The sequence below is a fragment of the Rhineura floridana genome, chromosome 9 (assembly GCF_030035675.1).
Source record: "Rhineura floridana isolate rRhiFlo1 chromosome 9, rRhiFlo1.hap2, whole genome shotgun sequence".
NCBI lineage: Eukaryota > Metazoa > Chordata > Lepidosauria > Squamata > Rhineuridae > Rhineura > Rhineura floridana.
The window spans coordinates 121,470,484-121,490,698 of NC_084488.1; the positions used below are offsets into that span (position 1 = coordinate 121,470,484).

General features: G+C 45.8%; 1 protein-coding gene across 3 annotated transcripts in view; it reads right to left on the reverse strand.

Annotated features, from left to right (window-relative positions):
• The window catches only part of GFRA4 (GDNF family receptor alpha 4), a 201,928-nt gene that overhangs the window by 21,639 nt on the left and 160,074 nt on the right, over positions 1–20,215 (reverse strand). For all 3 annotated transcript variants that reach the window (XM_061583560.1, XM_061583559.1, XM_061583561.1), the window contains exons 3-5: positions 8,997–9,077; positions 7,430–7,775; positions 1,653–1,762 (exon numbers count right to left, since the gene is read on the reverse strand). In XM_061583560.1, the coding sequence (XP_061439544.1) occupies positions 1,653–1,762; positions 7,430–7,775; positions 8,997–9,077 (537 nt within the window). The remainder of the gene's footprint in view (positions 1–1,652; positions 1,763–7,429; positions 7,776–8,996; positions 9,078–20,215) is intronic.

Genomic DNA, 20,215 nt, shown 5'->3' on the forward strand with positions numbered 1-20,215 from the left:
GTTTCACACAAAAAAATATTATTATATATAAAATTATATTAAATTTCCACCTTCCAGTGGAAATTACATGCAGAGTATCTTGTCACATCTACACCATACATTGAACTCCCCCAAAATAATCATGGGAACTGTAGTTTACTCCTCAAAGAGCTACAATTACCAGCACTCTTAACAAGCTACAGTTCCCAGGAATCTTTGGGAGGAGAAATGTGCTTTAAATATATGGTGCAGATCAATGTGACTTCAGTTTCCCTCTGGGGATTCTGGGACTTGTAGGCCTGCTGGGGACTGAGTTTGCTTGCTGCAGAGTCAGCAGTTATAAGATGGGGGATACTTTCAGTTATCAGATGGGGGATACTTGGCTCAGCCATACGACATGTGAGAAGGATCTTGGAATTGTCGTTGATCACAAGCTGAATATGAGCCAACAGTGTGATGTGGCTGTAAAAAAGGCAAATGCTATATTAGGCTGCATTAACAGAAGTATAGTTTCCAAATCGCGTGAAGTATTAGTTCCCCTCTATTCAGCACTAGCTAGACCTCATCGTGAATACTGCATCCAGTTCTGGTCTCCGCACTTCAAGAAGGATGCAGACAGACTGGAACAGGTTCAGAGGAGGGCAACAAAGATTATCAGGGGACTAGAAACCAAGCCCTATGAGGAGAGACTGAAAGAACTGGGCATGTTTAGCCTGGAGAAGACTGAGGGTATGATAGTACTCTTCAAGCACATGAAAGGTTGTCACCCAGAGGAGGGCCGGGATCTCTTCTCAATCATCCCAGAGTAATAATGGGCTCAAGTTGCAGGAAACCAGATTTCGACTGGACATCAGGAAAAACTTCCTAACTGTTACAGCCATATGACAATGGAATCAATTACCTAGTGAGGTAGTGGGCTCTCCGACACTGGAGGCATTCAAGAGGCAGCTGGACAGCCATCTGTTGGGAATGCTTTGATTTGGATTGCTGCATTGAGCAGGGGGTTGGACGTGATGGTCCTATAGGCCCCTTCCAACTCTACTATTATATGATTCTATGATTGCCCCAAGGTAAGTTTTTGGGGCCTTGGAGCTGGAGCTGGGAATGCTGGGGGAGAGGGGGGACAGAGGAGTCAGTGGCTGGCACACAGAGGCTTTTTTGAATAGTGGACTTTTGAGTGTTCAACTGAACACTTAAAAAGACCCAAACTCCTTTTGGAGCACACAGGATGGCAATCACTCGACCGTACGGCACTGCACTGTGAAAAGCCAAGAACGTCAGAAGTTATGCTTCATTACAGTGCTATAGCGAGTGTGAGATGCAGAAATTCTAGAAATGACTGTTCCTTTCAACATTAGAAAGATGCGTGCCTTTTGCAAACACGGGGCTTTGAATTCATCCTTTGATCTGAGTCTGGTAATTGCTTCTGCAATCAATAACAATAACAATATTTAAAAGCATTCAGTTGCATATGATCTGACACTGTGACTCATCATGCTTTGCAATTTTAGAAAGGATCCTGGGTTTCTGATCACATACTGTATCCGTTAGGGCTGCAGACTTCAGTGTGGGGGTTAATACTTACATGAACGCAGCAGTGGTTTTTCTGTATAACTGAAAACAAGCAAAAAAAGAAGCCACCAATAGCATTTAAGCAAGTCCCAATTATATACCTATGATCCCAGTATAGGCCAGTAGACAGGCAGCGTAATTTTCCCTCTGGCACCCTGTTGCAGACTGTGTGGACGGCTGGCAGTTAAACTGGAATTCAGCAAAACGGGACCTGGGAGAGAGGAAAAGATGGAAAGAGGAATGCGTTAGCAGCTATCATTTGATTTGCCATATTCATATCGTAAGCAGATTCTCGGTAAGGCAGCCTTTCCTAACCTGGGGCACTCCAGATGTTTTAGACTGCCACACCCATCAGCCCAGGATGGGGCTGATGGGCATGGCAGTCCAAAACATCTGGAGGGCCCTATATTAGGAAAGGCTCCAGTAACGGCTAAGAAACCGAAAGATACAATGCAAAGGGATCCTGAATATTGGTTTATTTGCCAAAATGTTTTCATTCCACCTCTTAACCCTAGCAAGGATCCAAAAGCACATGCATGCACACAAAAAACAGCTTAAACAATGACACAGTTAAAGCACACTATGCAAACCCAAGGCTGTAGACTCAAAACCGACAAACTCCAATGAAAAATCATTAAAAGTCAAGCAGGATAAATTTGTTTTCTCTGCCCTGGCAAAAGGTCCTTCGGAATGGAGCCAGTCTGAGCTCCATAGGGAGGTGATTTCATGAGAAGAACAGATGAAACGCCAGGCTTGCAGGATCAGGCCAAAAGTTCCTCTAGTCCAGCACCCTGTTCTTAGAGTGGCCAGCCAAATGCCCCAATGGGAAGCCCGCAAGCAGGACCTGAGCGCAACAGCAACTCTCTCCCAACTGTGGTTCCCAACGACTGGTATTCAGAGGCACATTGCATCCAGCAGTGGCAGTCTCTGGCCCAGTTCACATGGTAGCTGAACTTTGGATTAAAGATGCAGCTTTTCCTGCCGCAATTAGGGTTGCCAGGTTCAGGGCCTGAGACTGATCCTGTACCCTTAGGAGAAGAGAAAGTCAGCCAAGTGCAGGTGTTCTTGCAACCCTGTAATGGGAAAAACCACAAGGTGGAATTCTCCCTTCCCCCTGCACAACTTTTAAAGATACAAAAGACCTCTTGGTTGTCAGGCCCAGCCTCCCAGAGGTCTTCTGTATCTTTAAAAATTGTGCAGGAGGAAGGGAGAATTCCACCTTTTGGATTTTTCCATTACAGAGTTGCAAGAACACCTGCACTTGGCTGACTTTCTCTTCTCCTAAAGATACAGGATTAGTCTCAGGCCCTGAACCTGGCAACCCTAGTCGCAATAGATTTCTAATGTTCACACTCATGCTACCTTCCCTACCTTCCAATCTGCTGTTTTTCTGTTTGCGTTCATTTGGAAAGATCAATAGCTGTTTCCAAAGTCCCCGCCCCACGTTTACTCCCTCCGGAGTATCCTGAAGGGGAGTGGGGTTTTTTGTCAATTGCATGCTAGCCGGGAGACTGTGTGTGTGTGGGGTGCAATTGAGAGAAAAAACTTTTCTGTCAATTCCCTCCTGACACGTAATGATTATACAGGGGGGCGGTGTGTGTGTGTATATGCATAGGCATTGTTAAGCTACAGGGAAAACAATCAGGTGGGGGAGAAGAAATGATGGCTAGAGTGACCCGAAGTGCCTTCTTCAGCGGCGGGGGAGAAAGGGGAGTATCTGAACAGTGACGATCTGCCTGCCCACTGGAAACATTGGACCAAACAGCCTACATGGGAGGAAGGCAGCAAAGCAGAGTAGTTTTTTCCTTCACTTTTTGGATTTTTGGCAGCTTGATTTCATTCAGATTAAAGAAAAAGCAGCGGGCAGCTTCCCTTTGCTTCCCATGTCATGTAAACTGTGCGAATTAAACAGGCATGCAAGTAGAGGCCATCTCACTTTAAATCGCCATGTGAACCGGCCCTGTATCTCCGTTGGAATTGGTTTTTAATATATTTTTAAAGCTTTTTTAAAAATATGTTTTCAAGGCTTTTTTTAAAAAAAAGTTTTTAAACGTTTTGTTTTAATATGTTTTTAAGGATGTTGTAATATGTTTTAAAGTCTGTTTTTATGATGTTTTAGAGTGTTTTAGTGCTTTTGTTTGCCGCCCTGGGCTCCTACTATAAATCCACTTAATAATAATAATAATAATAATAAATAGCCATTGATAGCCTTAGAATAATAGAATAGTAGAGTTGGAAGGGGCCTATAAGGCCATCAAGTCCAACCCCCTGTTCAATGCAGGAATCCAAATCAAAGCACTCCTGACAGAAGGCTGTCTTATCCTTCATGAAGTCTAAACTCACTCGACAATGGGTCATGGCACTTCCCCAAGGTTTCAGAAAGTCCTGCCTGGAGATGCTGGGGGATTGCTTTATCCTTCGTTTGATGGGCATTGTCAGCCCAAGGGAGATTCTCTTAAGAGCATAAGAAGATCCCGGCTGCTGGATCAGGCCAGGGGCCCATCTAGTCCAGCATCCTGTTCTCACAGTGGCCAGCCAGATGCCCCTCTGGGGAGCCCGAAAGCAGGCCCTGAGCTCAAGAGCAACTCTCCCCAGGGATGCCTGTCTCCCAGCAACTGGTGTTCAGAGGCATCCCACTTCCGGGACATGCTTCTTCCTGCTGCTTCTACCACCATAGCCATTGTTCATTAATAGACACTATTTTTTCATGTGTGTGTGCAGAAGACAACTGCATGAAAAATAACAGTCCCGGTGAGCTGTTGTGGCAGTGCTAACAGCCAATGTCAAGGAAGACAGATGCTGTGCTGCTTTTGCCCCAAACTCAAGCAGAGTTTTAACGCATGCACACGCACACACCACACACAGAAATACACAATGGTGTCATACATTTCTGATTCCACATTACAGAGCCAGCAAGGACAGGGGTTCCCATTGGTTGACTGCAATGTGCTGATAACTCAAGTCAGCTCAAGACCAAGGGCATTCTAGTCACAGTCTTCTCTCTGTGTCGCTCCTTTTTTGCAAAATGAAGGCCAAAAGAGCAATATATTGTTGCTCTTTCTGCTGATGCCTGGAATTAAGGGTGAACTGGAGCCTCTACCTCCCACTGGCAGACTTATTAGCCACAACTCCAGACATGCTGCTGAAGTCTGCAACAGGCTGATCTGTGTTTCAGGATCCAGTGGGATCAGCCTCTGAGCTGCATGCCTGAGATGAATCCACATTGTTTGCCTTTCTGGGAGGACCCAGCAGGCTTCCTTATTCTTGCAGTCTGGGCCATGTATCTTATGCGTGTCAGATTGGACATCTGTTCTGCACAGAGGGTCTGGGGATTGGGGTTGGAACTCGACAACTGACTCTTAGTTTTTCATTCAAGTTTCTAGACCCAAGGCTGCAGTCAGGAGGAGCAGCTGGGATCAAGATAGACCAGGTGCTGAAGATCTGCAATCAGATTTCCCATCAATTTTAATTTCTTTTGAAAGCAGCTGTGGAGTGTGTGTGTGTGTGTGTGTGTGTGTGTGTGTGTGTGTGTGTGTGTGTGTGTGTGTGTGAGAGAGAGAGAGAGAGAGAGAGAGAGAGAGAGAGACTGGGTTGTGTCCATGATGCTGGGACAGAAGAGTTTAACATTTTCTCTGTGCTGTTTTCCTGATCTGCATTGCCCCCAGCTGCTATTTGTCCCAACAGGGAAATCAGAGTGGTTAAATCAGGAAAATGGCATGGGAGAAAGGGTTAAATCCCCCCACTTTTGTCAGTACCAGAGACCTGATCCACCACCATCACCATGCGCTGCTTTTAAGGAGGATCTAGTCTGGCCTCTAGTGCTACACAGCGAGAAGAACAGACAGGCCATCCATTGGGAAGAAGACCTGCCAGCTTCTCCACTGACTAGTCCTGAAGTCCTCGTTCCCTTTCCTAGACCTGTGATGAAAGGACAACTAAAAGAGGCAGGAAATGCATTAATATTTCCACTAATTCAGATTCTAAATCAGCCTTTCCCAACCTGTGGGTCCCCAGGTGTTGTTGGACTACAACTCCCATCAGCCCCAGCCAGCGTGGCCAGTGGTCAGGAATGGTGGGAATTGTAGTCCAGCAACACATGGGGACCCAAAGGTTGGGAAAGGTTATTCTAATTTATCCAAAACAGACACATCCTGTTGGCAAAGTTGAAAAGGAGACTTCAAGTCTTCTACACAATTTTGCAAGTTCTGAGGTTTGCCTCTCTTATTTATTTATTTATTACAGTTATATACCACCCATCCAGCCAAGTCCTCTGTGGGGTTTCTATAAACACAAAAGACGATTTATGTTTTTTTAAAAGACCCACACTTTCCAGAATAATGATGATGATGATGATGATGATGATGATGATGAAAACAGCACTTCTCTTTGCAAGTTCTCTTTGCACAATTTTAGACCTGAGCTGTCTTGCAAAGGGTTTTGCTTTGAATTAGCAAGTTCAGCAATCTGGGTGTTTTAGACATGAAACTTCGTGTGTGTGTGTGTGTGTGTGTGTTTGCCAAAACTAGTTTAGTAAAGTAAACATAATTTTACTTTGGCCAAAACACATTTTCATGTTGAACATGCCTTTCTTCTGATGTCTTAATCCACATGAACACAACCCCAACTGCTTGTTCTCTGCATCTAGAATTCAGATATATACTGCCTCTTGATATGGAGGTTCCATGCCAGCCTTCATTGCCAATAACATGGTGCAGAAAGCCTCAGTGACAGCTTGGAATGGGTGAACCTGTCCATTTCTCACTTTCCCGGTCTTAAGTTCAGTTCCCCACATTTTCATATCACATTGAAAATTCTCTTTTTAAAAGTCCTCATGAAAATTCATCAGCATTTTAATGTGCATTTCTCCCAATATAACAATTTTTGGTTATACAATTTCTCCTAATGTAATGCATTTTATGTTATTTTCACTAAAGCACATATTTTTATGTACATTTTCCTGCCAATATATGCATTTCGCTGCATGTAATTTGGTGAGAGTCTGGCATTGCAAAGTTCATCAGAGAAGGTGAATTGCAAAGGATTGCTGTGTTTCAGTTAGGGATGGGTGAGAATTTCGATTCAGTTTGCATTTCAAGCAGAATTTATCAAATTTGCAATTTCCAAAACAATATGAGAACAGAACCACAGCCATCCTTGAAACTCACATTTATTTATTTGGGATGCAGTTTGCCAACTAAACAACATTTACAAAAATGCATGTATTAGGGGAAAGTGTGCATAAAAATGAATACATGAATGAAAATTACATGCAAAAAGGCATGAAGTGATGAGAAATGGCTTGCAAAAATGGGCACCTTTGTCAAAACTGCCTGCAAAAATGTGTTTATTTGGAGAAATTTGCACTGAAATGGTGGAGAATTTTCATGAGGATTTTTTTTTAAAAAAGGCAGATTGCTGTAGAAATGCAGACAACTGAATTTAAAATTGGAAAAATGAGAAACTGAGAGAACCAAAAGAGACGGATCTTTCCATCCCTAGTTCCAGTTCACATCTTGCACAAATTAGGTAGGTTCAGAGCTTGGAAAAGTTACTTTTTTGAACTACAACTCCCATCAGCCCCAGCCAGCATGGCCACTGGATTGGGCTGATGGGAGTTGTAGTTCACAAAAGAAACTTTTCCCAGCTCTGGGTAGGTTCATAGTAAAATGCACCTGAATGTCTCTCCCCTCCCAAGGGATGGCCAAACAGGCCAAGCCTAATCAGAGACCCAGATGTAACAGGAAGCAGGCTGGCATGAAGAAGGAATCCAAAGCTATTTTCAGCATTGGCATAAGGGGGGGAACGCATTTCCCCAACCCAATCTCAGCCTTCAGAGTTACTCTTTTCAGTAGCAAAGAGCAGGAAAAAGTTGCCAAACCTGCAGACGTAGTTCACCCGGCAGGAGTCGACTGGGGCCAAACAGTTCGGTCTCTCCTTGGCTTCATAAGAGCAGGCGGGCACGATGGTCTGCCTGCGACGCTCAGCACAGGCCGTGTCGTCGCAGGGGCAGAAGAGAAGCTCCTGCGTATATTCGGGCGGCACGCGGTCAAAGAACTTCCGCAAGGCCTTGTGGCACTTGGAGCGATTGCAGGTGTCCGCCCGGGCCACACGGCGGATGCAGGAGGAGACGTACTCAGTCCGGAGGCGCTGGCAGACCTCATCCACATTGCAGGCTTTGGCGGCATCCAGACAACGGTTCACTTGAGTCACTTCGTTTTCGGAGCCTGCACGGCAGAGAAACACTCATCTGGCTTAGCGGCATGTGTGGAATCGCAGAACTAGTTTAAAGAGGGCATGCTCATTTTTGCTTTAAAAGAGCCTGTCCTACAGACTCTGAGCCCACCACTTTAAGAAGTCTCCATATCACTCAGTGGGAGAACAGCTAGCCTGTGGATATAGGGATATGCCAGTTCGAACCCCTGCGCCCTGTAGAGCTCACAGGACTGCTCTGGACAAGCCTCTGGTCGACTTCACAAGCTTGTTGGGAGGATCCATTCAGAGAGGGTATAGTTCAGGGGCAGAGCTTGGCAAAGTTACTTTTTTGAACTACAACTCCCATCAGCCCAATCCTATGGCCATGCTGGCTGGGGCTGATGGGAGTTTTAGTTCAAAAAAGTAACTTTGCCAAGCTCTGGGGTGAGGGACCTTTTCCAGCCTGAGGGCCACATCTCCTTCTAAGGAACCTTCCGAGGGCCAGAGGCAAAAGCGGGCGGAGCGATGCATACAGCTTTTATCTTTGTGCAGCAGACTAGTTTCTGCACACACTCACACGCCCCTCTCTGTCCCCCATCCGGGCAAGCAAGAGGCATTATCAGATACAGCTGGATAGAGCTGGCTTCCCCAACTGGTGCCCTCCAGATGATTTGCTTTCCAACTCCCATCAGCCCCAGCCAACCTGTCCAATGTTAAGGATGACAGGGAGGTGGGGTACAAAACATCTGTTGGGCGCTACATTGGGGAAGAGTAGGGTACATGGTTAATTTAAAAAAAGAGAGTCAAGGATGCCATATGGGCCATATTGGGGGTTCAAGCTGTTTTGCAAGTGTCAGCCAATTCTGCAAGGAGGAACTACCAGGGTTTGGGGGGACAAGAATGAGCAGCTACATGCTAGTTACAGAGGATAATGGTATCCCTACACAGGCCAGAGGCAGGAAATAGGTTGTTTCAGCCACAGATTTGCAGGTGAGAAGGGGAAACCTCCATCAGTGAAAAGCCAAAGTGGCCTCTGGAGAAATGCATAAAAACAGGCTTCTTCAGCACAAGCACAAATTAAACAATTCAGGAAAGTGAAAAAGGTTTTGTGTGGAGGTTTAAAGTCTTGGAGAGAGAGCTCCTGCATGTAATGCAGTATTGTCACAAGGACTTCTGCGTGTTTTTTGCAACTTCTAAGTGACTTGTTGGGGACAGGCGCATGGGGCAGAGATAACATCCTCACAAACACCTACCTGCAGTGATGGAAGCCAGTCGGACGTAGTCAAAGCCTCTCACAAATGGTTCGTAAGGGGAAGTCTCCATGACATTCATGCCTAACAGAAACAGAAAGAGAGGTCACTGCAGAAAGGTACGGCTGTCAATTGACTTTTTAAATAAAAAAAATCCATCCTTAAAAGTTCCAAGAAAACCTCCAGTGTCACTTATGGCAAAAAAAAAAAGGTGGGGGGAGTTTTAAATCAAAATAACACAGAGACCATAAAACGTTAAGCAAACAAAGAAGGGGAACCTACGAAGGAAGCTATACTGAGTCAGACCATTGGTCTATCTAGCTCAGTATTGTCTACACTGACTGGCAGCAGCTCTCTGGGGTTTCAGGCAGGGAGTTGAACCTGGGACTGAACCTGGGACCTTCTGCAAGTGGAACAGATGCTCCACCACTGAGCTACAGAAAGCAAAGCAGCCCTGATGGCAACAAAACAACAGCCAGTGGTCATAAGCACCCCCCCAAGACTGAGGTCTTAAGAGAGGGGCAGGGAAACTTCTTCAGCCAGAGGGCCACATTCCCTTCTGGGCAACCCTTCTGGGGGCCACATGTCAGTGGTGGGTGGAGCCAGAGGCAAAAGGGTGTGGAGGAATGATTGCAAATGTTACCTTTGACTGGCAGACAGCAACGGAAGGATCAAACTTTTTCACAAAGAACAGAAGGAATAGAAAGGGAGGCGGAGTCACGCTATATGTTAAAAATATCTATCCTAGAAATACAGGAGGATGAGCTTGGTAGCTTCACTGAAAGTATCTGGATTAAAATAAATGAGTCAAGGAATAAAAGGAACATGGTGGTTGGAACAAATTGCCAATGTTGCAAGGAGGCATGATGTAGTAGTAAGGGGGGACTTCAATTATCCCGATACCTGTTGGGAGACAAATTCTGCCAAAGAGGGTCCCTCCAAGAAATTCCTGACTTGTGTTGCAGATAACTTTCTCCAACAGAAAGTAGAGGAAGTAACTAGAGGATCAGTTATCCTTGATGTGATTCTAGCCAATAGAGATGCCCAGTAGGGCCATATGCATACCCTGGACTTCAGGAAAGCAGATTTCAATACACTTTTACTATGTCTTTTACTATGGGTGTACCCCCAAAAAACTTTTTTGTTGCTTTTAGCATCCCTCGCTAACCTCAGCTCATTCAGCTTTAGCCTTCCTGACGCCATTTCTGCAATTCCAAGATACTTGTCTGTACGCTTCCTTTGTGGCCTGGCCTTCCTTCCACTTCCTGTATGTGTCTTTTTTTTGTTTTCAGGTCCTCTCTAAGCTTTTTGGGAATCCATGTTGACTTCTGCTATTTTCCATCTTTTTTCCTTGTTGGAATTGTTTGCAATCGTGCCTTTAGAATTTCCTTTTGTAGAAACTCCCATCCAACTTGGGCTCCTTTTCTCATTAGGGTCACTTGCCATGAGACCTAACGTATCATTGCTCTAAGTGTATTAAAACCGGCTTTTCTGAAGTCCAGGGTACGTGTATGGCTACTCTCAGCTTTTGCTTCTGTTAATATCAAGAACTCAAATATAGTGTGGTCACTTTCCCCCAGAGTTCCCATAACTGCCACTTCATCCACTAAGTCATCTCTGTTGGTTAGAATCAAGTCCAGGATAGCTGATCCTCTAGTTCCTTCCTCCACTTTCTGCAGGAGAAAGTTATCTTCAGCACAACTCAGGAATTTCCTGGAGGGGTCATGTTTGGCAGAATTTGTCTCCCAACAGATATCAGGGTAATTGAAGTCCCCCATTACTACCACATCATGCCTCCTTGAAACATTGGCAATTTGCTTTTCAAAAGTTTCATCCTTGTCTTCTTGATTGGGTGGTTGGTAGTAGATTCTAACCACTGTGTGCCTTTTAATCCTTGCCCCATTTATTCAATCCAGATGCTCTTGACTGAACTACCAAGCTCAACTTCTGTGCAGGGATGTATATTTTTAATAATCCTGGGAACAGAAGTTTGTTAAGGGTGCTGAGAGTTGTTAGGTGACCCCTGTTCCCCACACAGAGCGACAATTCCCAGAGTTTCCAGGGAAGAGGGATTGGCTGATAAACCATTCTGGGGATTATAGCTCTGTGAGGGGAATTTCCTAACAACTCTCAGCACCCTTCACCTTACAATTCCCAGGATTCTTTGGGGGGAAGCCATGACTGTTTAAAGCGCTATGATACGCTTTAAATGTATAATGTAGCTGGGACTGAACGGAGGTTTCTGAACAGTATTCAAAGGCAGCCCCATGTAAACGACATTGCAGTAGTCTAACCTGGAGGTTATTAGAGCATGGCGAACTCTGCCCAGGCTATCTCTGTCCAGCAGGGGTTACAGCTGGGACAGCAACCTTGAGAGGGAAATGAGGCACGACTGGTTTCTCAGAGGGGAATCTGGATGTGTCATAAAAAAGCTTATTGTTAGATTGACTTTGCAGCGTTCTCTTTGATAATTTTCCATAAGACTGCTTCCTCAGCCTTCTATTTTATCTCTCCTCTCTCACAAAACCAGGAGCTGAGCTATTTTGAACAATAAGCGATTTACCATCCCCTGTTTTCTGAAGCAGTAAAAATGTGCAGTTTATTAAAACAAAAACAAAACAAAAACAGGGGGAAGAGGGAAAAAATCTATAATTGCCCAAATAAATGCATATTGCTACAGTATGCTGCCGTGGCTAAAAGAAAAGATATACTTGAGCGAGAGAGAAACTCAGCATGGTTGTAAATCAACATAGTTTTAATGGTTATATCAACAAATCACTGTGCACATTTCCTTGTGGGTGGGGTGTGGAGGGAAGCTGATGCACCCAAGAGGAAAACAGCTAAAAATCAATGGATGTAGATGAAGGCTTTCTGCTTGGTGATCTAAATAATGACTCCTGGGTGCTGGTTTCAAGCCAGCCCCCTGCCCGGGCCTGAGACTGTTCCTTGGCTTTCCTCTAGCCCAGCCTTTCCCAACCGGTGGGCCTCCAGATGTTGTTGGACTACAATTCCCATCTTTCTTGACCATTAGCAATGCTGGCTGAGACTGATGAAGTCCAAGATGGGGAGGTGGTGGTTCTCTCTCTGGATGTTGCTGGACTCCAACTCCCTTCAGCCTCAGCCTGCGTGACTGAGTGGTCAGGTGCGAATGTCACCTCACATACATATTTTGTATGCAATTTTCCCCAAGACACACGTTGTTGCAGAGCAATTTTCCTTAACATAATGCACAAATGTTTTCATGAACATATACATTTTCATGCACACTTTACCCTAGTGTATGCATTTGGGTACACATTACTGGACTGGAGAACTGCAATCCAGAGAAGTGTGGATTTCAAAGGGTGACTATGTTTCAGTCTGTGCATTGTTTCAGAAAGTGCAAATTAGGGATGCTTGCTCTGAAATGTGAACGGAATTTCTCCTCCATGCCTAGCAAAGGCCAACAATGACCAAACAGGCACACATTAGCAAAACGTAATTCAAACCAGAGAATCAAATGTAACACAGCAGCAGCAATCGTATTTGTAGGATTGCATCCCCCAAATATGCAGCTTCATGGTCCAAATGCCTGACCAAATCAAAATGGCTTTGGCCTTTTCTTAAACATATCTACAGTGGCAGCACAGCAAATATACTTTGGAAGGGAGTTCCAGAGGTGTGGGGTGGTGGTGGCAGCCACCGAGAATGCCCTGTGTCACAACACTGCCCTTCTTACCTCTGTTACGGGCAGGATAATAAGCAGACCCTCTCTGGCTGGTTGTAATGCATGGGTCAGTGGGTAGGGTGGAAGAAGCTCCCTGAGGTGCTCGGGATGGAAGTCATTAAGGGCGTGAAATGCTAACAGCAAATGCCTAGAACAGGACATGTCTACTCTGCCTGGGGTCCACCTAAGGATGGAGGAGAATTTTGCTAAATTCGAATTTGGCACTGGGCTTCCCTATAGTCCGCACCTTTGTTATCTTCGCAGACCAATCTTGTGTGCTGCGAGATTCTGCGGCTTTTCCTGACACCAGATTTTTTTTAAAAAAAGGTGTCAAATATAACAATATAAACAATATTACTGTGGATATCAACTCTCTCTTTCTGCTTGTTTTGTTCCCTTCTTCCCATGCCACCCCCCCGGGCCTGGTCTCTCTCTCTCTCTCTCTCTCTCTCTCTCTCTCTCTCTCTCTGCAACCTTCCCCTTCATTCAAGTAAAACCGGATGCAAGCAGGGAGGAAGCAAAGGAGGGCTAGGCAGGTGAGAGGCAGCTGCAGAATCTGGCATGGTGGGGAGGGGAACTTGAGCAAACCTTGACCAAAATAACTAGAGGAAATAATCAGTTCTATCTCCCTCCCATTCCCCTTGCTCTTGTTTTCAGCCTGCTAACTTTCTTTATATTGGGCGTTAATGTTCTTTCCATGCTGTATGTAGAAAGATCATTAAAAATAACATTAACAATAATGTTATTTTTTGCTGGGGGAAAAAGTGAACCAGTAAAAGCAGAAGATAGTGGAAAGCAAACACACCCAGACTGGAATCTCCTGCCAGTTTGGCAGAATGAGATTGAGCCAGCACCAAAAGCGAACTCCATCTCCAGCCCCACCCACAACTGCCAGGTCACATGCTGGCTTTGACCCCATCCATCAGGCTCTCCTTGGCTCCCCCCCTTCCTATGAGATTAGGGGGGACCTTCAGTCCTCCAGTGCTGCTGCTGCTGCTTCAGGCCTCCCCTCCCCAACTCATCTTGATGCGGAGGGATTTGAAACCTTGGTCTGCCCCGCCCATACTTGGGCCAACCAATCAAAAGCTGGGGCAGGGTTGAGCCCCAAATACTTCTCATTTAGGAACTCTGTTGGAGCTGAGTCCTAGTTCCAAAAGTAAGATTTCCTTGAGTCCTGTATATGCAGAGCAGTCATGAGGGAGAATGCATCTCTGGGCATGTGCAGAGTGGTGTCCTAAGGGGCTGCAGCAGGGAATCTTCAAGGTCTCAGGCAGACAGAGAGGGGTCATTTCCAGCCCCACAGCCTGAGATCCTCTCAGGTGGAGGTGGTAGAGATTAAATCAGGTGCATGCAATATATGCATCTTACCATTGAGCTAGTTTCCTCCCTGGTGTATGGAGGAACAATGGAAGCTGCCTTAGACTGTCAGACCATTGGTCCATCTAGCTCAGTGTTGTCTACACTGACTGGCAGCAGCTCTCCAGGATTTCAGACAGGGGTCTTTTTTCCAGCTCTGCCTGGAGATGCCATGATTCGCACCTGGGACCATAAAAAGCAAATGCTCTTCCACTGCGCTATGGCCTCTTCCATACATAGGAAGCTGCCTTAAACTGAATCAGAGCATTGCTCCATCTAGCTTTGTATCATCTACACTGATCGGCAGCAGCTCTCAATGGTTTCAGACCAGGGATCTCTTCCAGCATGACCTGGAGATGCCAGGGATTGAACCTGGGACCTTCGGCACGCACAGCAGATGATCTACCACTGAGCTATGCCCCCAGAAGCAGACCCTTCGCTGCCTTCTTGACCTTGCTGCAGAATTGCTTGCTGTGCTGGTTGCTCAGTTCATTGCCTCCAACTCTCTCCGGCCTTATCTCACCCCCCCCCTGCTCTCCCAGTTTGCTTTATTAGACAATATGTGTGTGCACCAATCCATTTGTGTCCATAAACCTTGGTATTTCACACAAACACACATGCAGCCCCCCCCATACACACACATCTTCTTCTCCCTGTTGGCTGCCCTTTGTAGTGGAGCCTTGTAATAATGACACACAACCCTGGCAGAAAACTCCCTGCAGAAGACATCAAGCTAATTATATTCAATCACTTCTTTCTCCCTTTCATCTGCTCCAAGGACCGTAAAATGTGCCAGCGTACTGACTCATCTCACTGGGCATTATTGGAGGCAAATAGTGGGTTTTTTTAAAGCAAGTTTTTAAAATATCAAAAAAATAGAACAGCTTCCTTCCCAGGGGGTGGGGGTTCGACATTTATGTAGATAAGCACAGTGGTCTACCCTGCAGAGACAGGAGGAGACGGTTTACATCAGCCATGATGGTCCTGTGAGTTGGGGAGGGGACTACTCTGCAGCAAGGCGACCAGGATTCCAGCAGATATGCATGCATTTGACTGCCTTCGATGATTTACCCCTGTCGTTAGCCATGGGGAAGGGGCACTGACTGAAAATGGTTGGCAGGAGATTCAGGCCAGACAAAAGATAGTACTCCTTCACACATGTAATTTTCGGATGGAGTTTTCTACCATAAGACACAGCGATGGCCTCTGGCTTAGATGGCTTTCTAAAAGCATTTAGACAAGCGTGTGGTGGAGGAAAAGTCCATCTGTGGCTGTTAGCAATGCTAGCAAAATGTATCCTCCATGTGCACAGACAGTCTACCTCTCAGGACAGGGATGAGAGACCTTCAGGGCAACCTTCTTGGGGCGACATGACAGAAACAAAAATGGTTGGAGGAATGAAAGTAAATGTTCTCTTTGTAACGCAGGCTGGTTTTTACCTGTCAAGAATGCCTAGTTTGAAACGTTAAAAACTAAAATGGTTCTAAGGCAAGGAATTGTGGGGGGGGGACATCTTGTCTGAAATGGGGCCTCTGAGAAGGCCATGAATTTGCAGTTTTCACAGCTGAAGCGAGTTAATTGAAAATTTGAAAATATTTATTGAAAATAAATATTTATTGAAAATAAAACAGCCGATATCATAATGCCATTGTATAAATCTATGGTGCGGCCGCATTTGGAATACTGTGTACAGTTCTGGTCGCCTCATCTCAAAAAGGATATTATAGAGTTGGAAAAGGTTCAGAAGAGGGCAACCAGAATGATCAAGGGGATGGAACGACTCCCTTACGAGGAAAGGTTGCAGCATTTGGGGCTTTTTAGTTTAGAGAAAAGGCGGGTCAGAGGAGACATGATAGAAGTGTATAAAATTATGCATGGCATTGAGAAAGTGGATAGAGAAAAGTTCTTCTCCCTCTCTCATAATACTAGAACTCGTGGACATTCAAAGAAGCTGAATGTTGGAAGATTCAGGACAGACAAAAGGAAGTACTTCTTTACTCAGCGCATAGTTAAACTATGGAATTTGCTCCCACAAGATGCAGTAATGGCCACCAGCTTGGACGGCTTTAAAAGAAGATTAGACAAATTCATGGAGGACAGGGCTATCAATGGCTACTAGCCATGATGGCTGTGCTCTGCCACCCTAGTCAGAGGCAGCATGCTTCTGAAAACCAGTTGCCGGAAGCCTCAGGAGGGGAGAGTGTTCTAGCACTCGGGTCCTGCTTGCGGGCTTCCCCCAGGCACCTGGTTGGCCACTGTGAGAACAGGATGCTGGACTAGATGGGCCACTGGCCTGATCCAGCAGGCTCTTGTTATGTTCTTATGTTCTTAATTAGGCTATGCTTATCAGGGGAGACTGGTACTTCAAGGCCACTGGCCTGGGAAGGTTGGTGTGTGCATGACTGTTAGGCGCAAAATCTCTAGGTTTCATAATCAGAAAGGACCCCTGATTGGCTAAATTCCTGGCTGCTGTAGCTGGGCATTTCCCCATAAGAATAGGATCCAGATCTTAGCCTTTGTTCCCCAGTGTTCCTCTATGGTTGCTGATGCTATCTACATGGCTTTCCAAATTCCATCTGCTAACCAGGCTATGCATCTCTGGGGAGATGTGGAACCATTAGGTGGTTTGCCGTTTACCTCTAGTATAGATTAGTCTAGACAGTCTTGTTACTTTTGTCTGTGATTGTAACTCTCTGTATTTTACCTGGCCTTCAGGGGTCTGGGTTTTAAGGAACTATTTTGCTGTTATACTTGTGCACTTATATTTTACTTAATAAAGCTACTTCTTATTTATCAGTGTGTTTATCATTGCAAGGAAGATTTGGCTCTAAATCCAGCACCTTGGTCATTTAACCACGGACTACCATATAACTGGATATTTTACCTTAAGGCTCCAGGACAAGGAATGCACCTTTGGCTCTTGTGTTCTGGAATCCTTGGCAGGTCTATTTCTGGCCCTTTGGGGTTCCCCTTGGTCCAGAGTGGGTGACCAGGATTAAGGGGTGGTGGTAGTCTACCTACTTTGCAGGGTTGGTGTTGGTTTACTCAGTGCTGGTAAGGGAGGCAGGGGTTGTGCCTGGCCAGGATCAGTTGCCCTGGGTTTGAGAAATGAGTCCTGGGACTGAACCGGGAGCAGTTCATGACACTACCTACACTCATACGACTCGTCCGGGTTGCCAGGCCTGGCCTACAAGAGGTCTTCTGTATCTTTAAAAGGTGTGCAGGGGGAAGGGAGAATTCTACCTTGTGGTTTTTCCCATTACAGAGTTGCAAGAACACCTGCATTTGGCTGACTTTCTCTTCTCCTAAAGATACAGGATCAGTCTCAGGGATTGAACCTGGCAACCCTACATCCCAGCCAGGCAAAAAGACTCAAGGAGGGTGTGAGGCAGGGGAGGTGAGGGGTGTGGCCTGGAGAAAGTTCCAAGGGCCAGGCAGAGATGCCTGCAGAGCCACCCTTGCCTCCTGGGCCTGAGATTCCACACCCCTTACTCAGGAGCTGGAAGGGAGAATTCATGTCAGGAAAGAGATGTGCACTTCTTTTCAGCCTGTTGTGTAAACGTTGATTAGTATATGCTGTTGTTTCTTGTGGAGGTTTATTAATAACTAATAATTAACAGATAATTTGTTATTTGTATGAAGTCTTGAAAATGCATGGTGCTTCACAAAGGGTAAGAGGGCCGGTCCCTGTTCTGGGGAGCTTACAGTTTAAGATTTGGCACAGGGAAGGCAACAGAGGGAGAGGAGTGGGACGGAGGTGGAGGGGTAGGGGAAAGAGATGGTAAATGGGAATGTCCACGGGTCAGTGAGTTAGGGACAGAGAGTTATGAGGGCTAAGGGGCTATTCACAGAATGGGTAGATTCTGAGGAGCTAGATGTGGCATCATCATCATCATCATTAACAACAACAACAATGCATTTATTACCCTCCTCCCTGAGGTTCCACGGCAGGTTACAATTTAAAATGCATCCTTAAAAACCATTTAAAACAACTTACAAGTACAAAAATTACAGAAATAGGGTGGGTCCTAAAATATCTATCTCTCACGTGTCAAAAACCAAGGTCAAGAGGCATTTGATACCTGAGAGATATATCCTGGAAATCTCAGTCACCTGAGCAACACCCTTACTGATGCTAGCTTTCTCACACTGGACAGTGTACCCACCTTTTTTCACAAGGTTCACACTGTAGTGTAGTGGCAAATTCAGAAGCGCAGGGCCCCTTCGTGATAGTCATGCCACACCCCCTTACAGCCACACCCCTTCACTTGCTTGCTTCCTCTCTGTCATCATCTCCACACCCCTCAGTCCTTCCCGCGTGTGCTCCCACAACAACAGATGTCCCTAGAAGCCAATGAGCATGAAAGAGGAGTGTGTTAGCTACTGAGAAGAGTCTTCTCCATGGCTACCACTCTCCTGTCACTCTGATTAGTTCCAATCAGCAGGAAAGGACAAGGAAGCACATTAGACACTTCTTCTCAGTGACTCACTCACGCCCCTTTCATGCTGATTGGCTCATAGGTTGCTGGAGACATAGGGACCCTGAGAACCCCCTGAGACCCCGGATGACTACACCGCTGGGTTCACATCTTAACAGGGGCTGCCCAGTTCCTGGACAGCAACAAGCAATGCCACATGTTCATTGGCTGATGTAACGGATCTCCTGAGTCCTCGCCACCCTTCATTTCAGAGAAGAGCTTTAGGGAGGTTCCTGTATCAAAGATTAGCATTGTGTCTCCTCCCTGCTGGAAAAAAATGCATGCATAGGGCTATGAATTTGCCATGGCTGTAGTCAGTGCAATTAATCTTACAGAAAACTCACTTTATAGGGCATGAACACCCCAATTACAGACCCTGGGGCTGATGGGAGTTGTTGTCAAACCATCTGGTGGGCACTGGATTGGGGATGGCTGCTCCAGACCAATTTAAGATTTTCTTTTCAAGGGTTGGAAATATCTCCTCCACAGCCGTAAGGGTCCAAAATGGATTGATTTCACGGTGTGCAAGGACACAGCCTATGTACTTCTTCGGCCCACCCCGAGAGCTGGATGTGGGCTTCCTTCCTGCTATCCTTGTTTTCAGGCCCAAAAGAGAAGAAAAAGCCCCCCTTCCACATATGGATCCTCTTGCTTGGATCAGGACAATTGCGTATGTAACAATGTGGCTGGTTTTTGTCCTCAGACAATTTCACCGGCGCTTGCAAATACGCAGGTTCCTGAAATGCAATCTTCGCTTTATTCGGCGTTGAGTAAATAATACGCTCCACAAATTCCCAGGACACGGGCTTTGATAATTGATTGTATAAATGGCTTCTTGGAAGCTTTTATGGCCTCTTGAGGGTGCGCACGTGTGAAAGACAGCGCTCTGCAAACAAGCCCGCATTGTCTGGGCTCCCTTTCGCTGAGACTCATCCATCAATTGTTCATTTGGGGACAGGGGGAGAGTTGGAGAACCAGCAATTTCTAAGAGAAACAACTCTGGGAGACCCACTTCTAACACCGGAGAAAGATTGGGAGGAACTGCAACAGGCCATCTGGAGCTGGAATTGTTTTTAATAAGGAAAGCAATCAAAAGAGGAATGTACTAGAAGGAGAAAAAAGGGCATCTTGGCATAGAGATTTTTATTTATTTATTTTGCCATCCAGTTGCAGGTCCATGTAGGTGCAGGAATCTGGGAACTGTTTCTGGCTTTATTCCGCCATCATGAGACATGTTTTTTGGGGCGACCCCCAATGGTCCCCACTCAGTGGCTGGCAAGCTCTGATTGGCTGTAGGTCCCTGCTGTGTGTCCACTGGCTGTCTTTCACGCTTCAACTGTTTACACTCAGAGGAGACTGATAGCTCCGGCATCAGTGAGGCAGTTAAATCTGCTCCAGGTTTTAGTCTGAACTTCCAAGGGGCTGTCCAAAGTGCTGAAAGCCACCAGTCTCAACTGTTTGCACTGGTGCCATGTTGGCACAGTTGTAGCAAATATGATTGAGGAAAGGGCCATAGCTAAGTGGTATTTGCATGCAGCTTTGCATGCAGAAGGCTCTGGGCTCAACCTCTGGAATCTCCAAAAACGAGAGTCCAAAAATGCAGACAGCTGTGTTGTTCACACACATATACATATAATGGTAGTACATAGCACAATGCCCAGTTTATTGGAATCAGCATGATT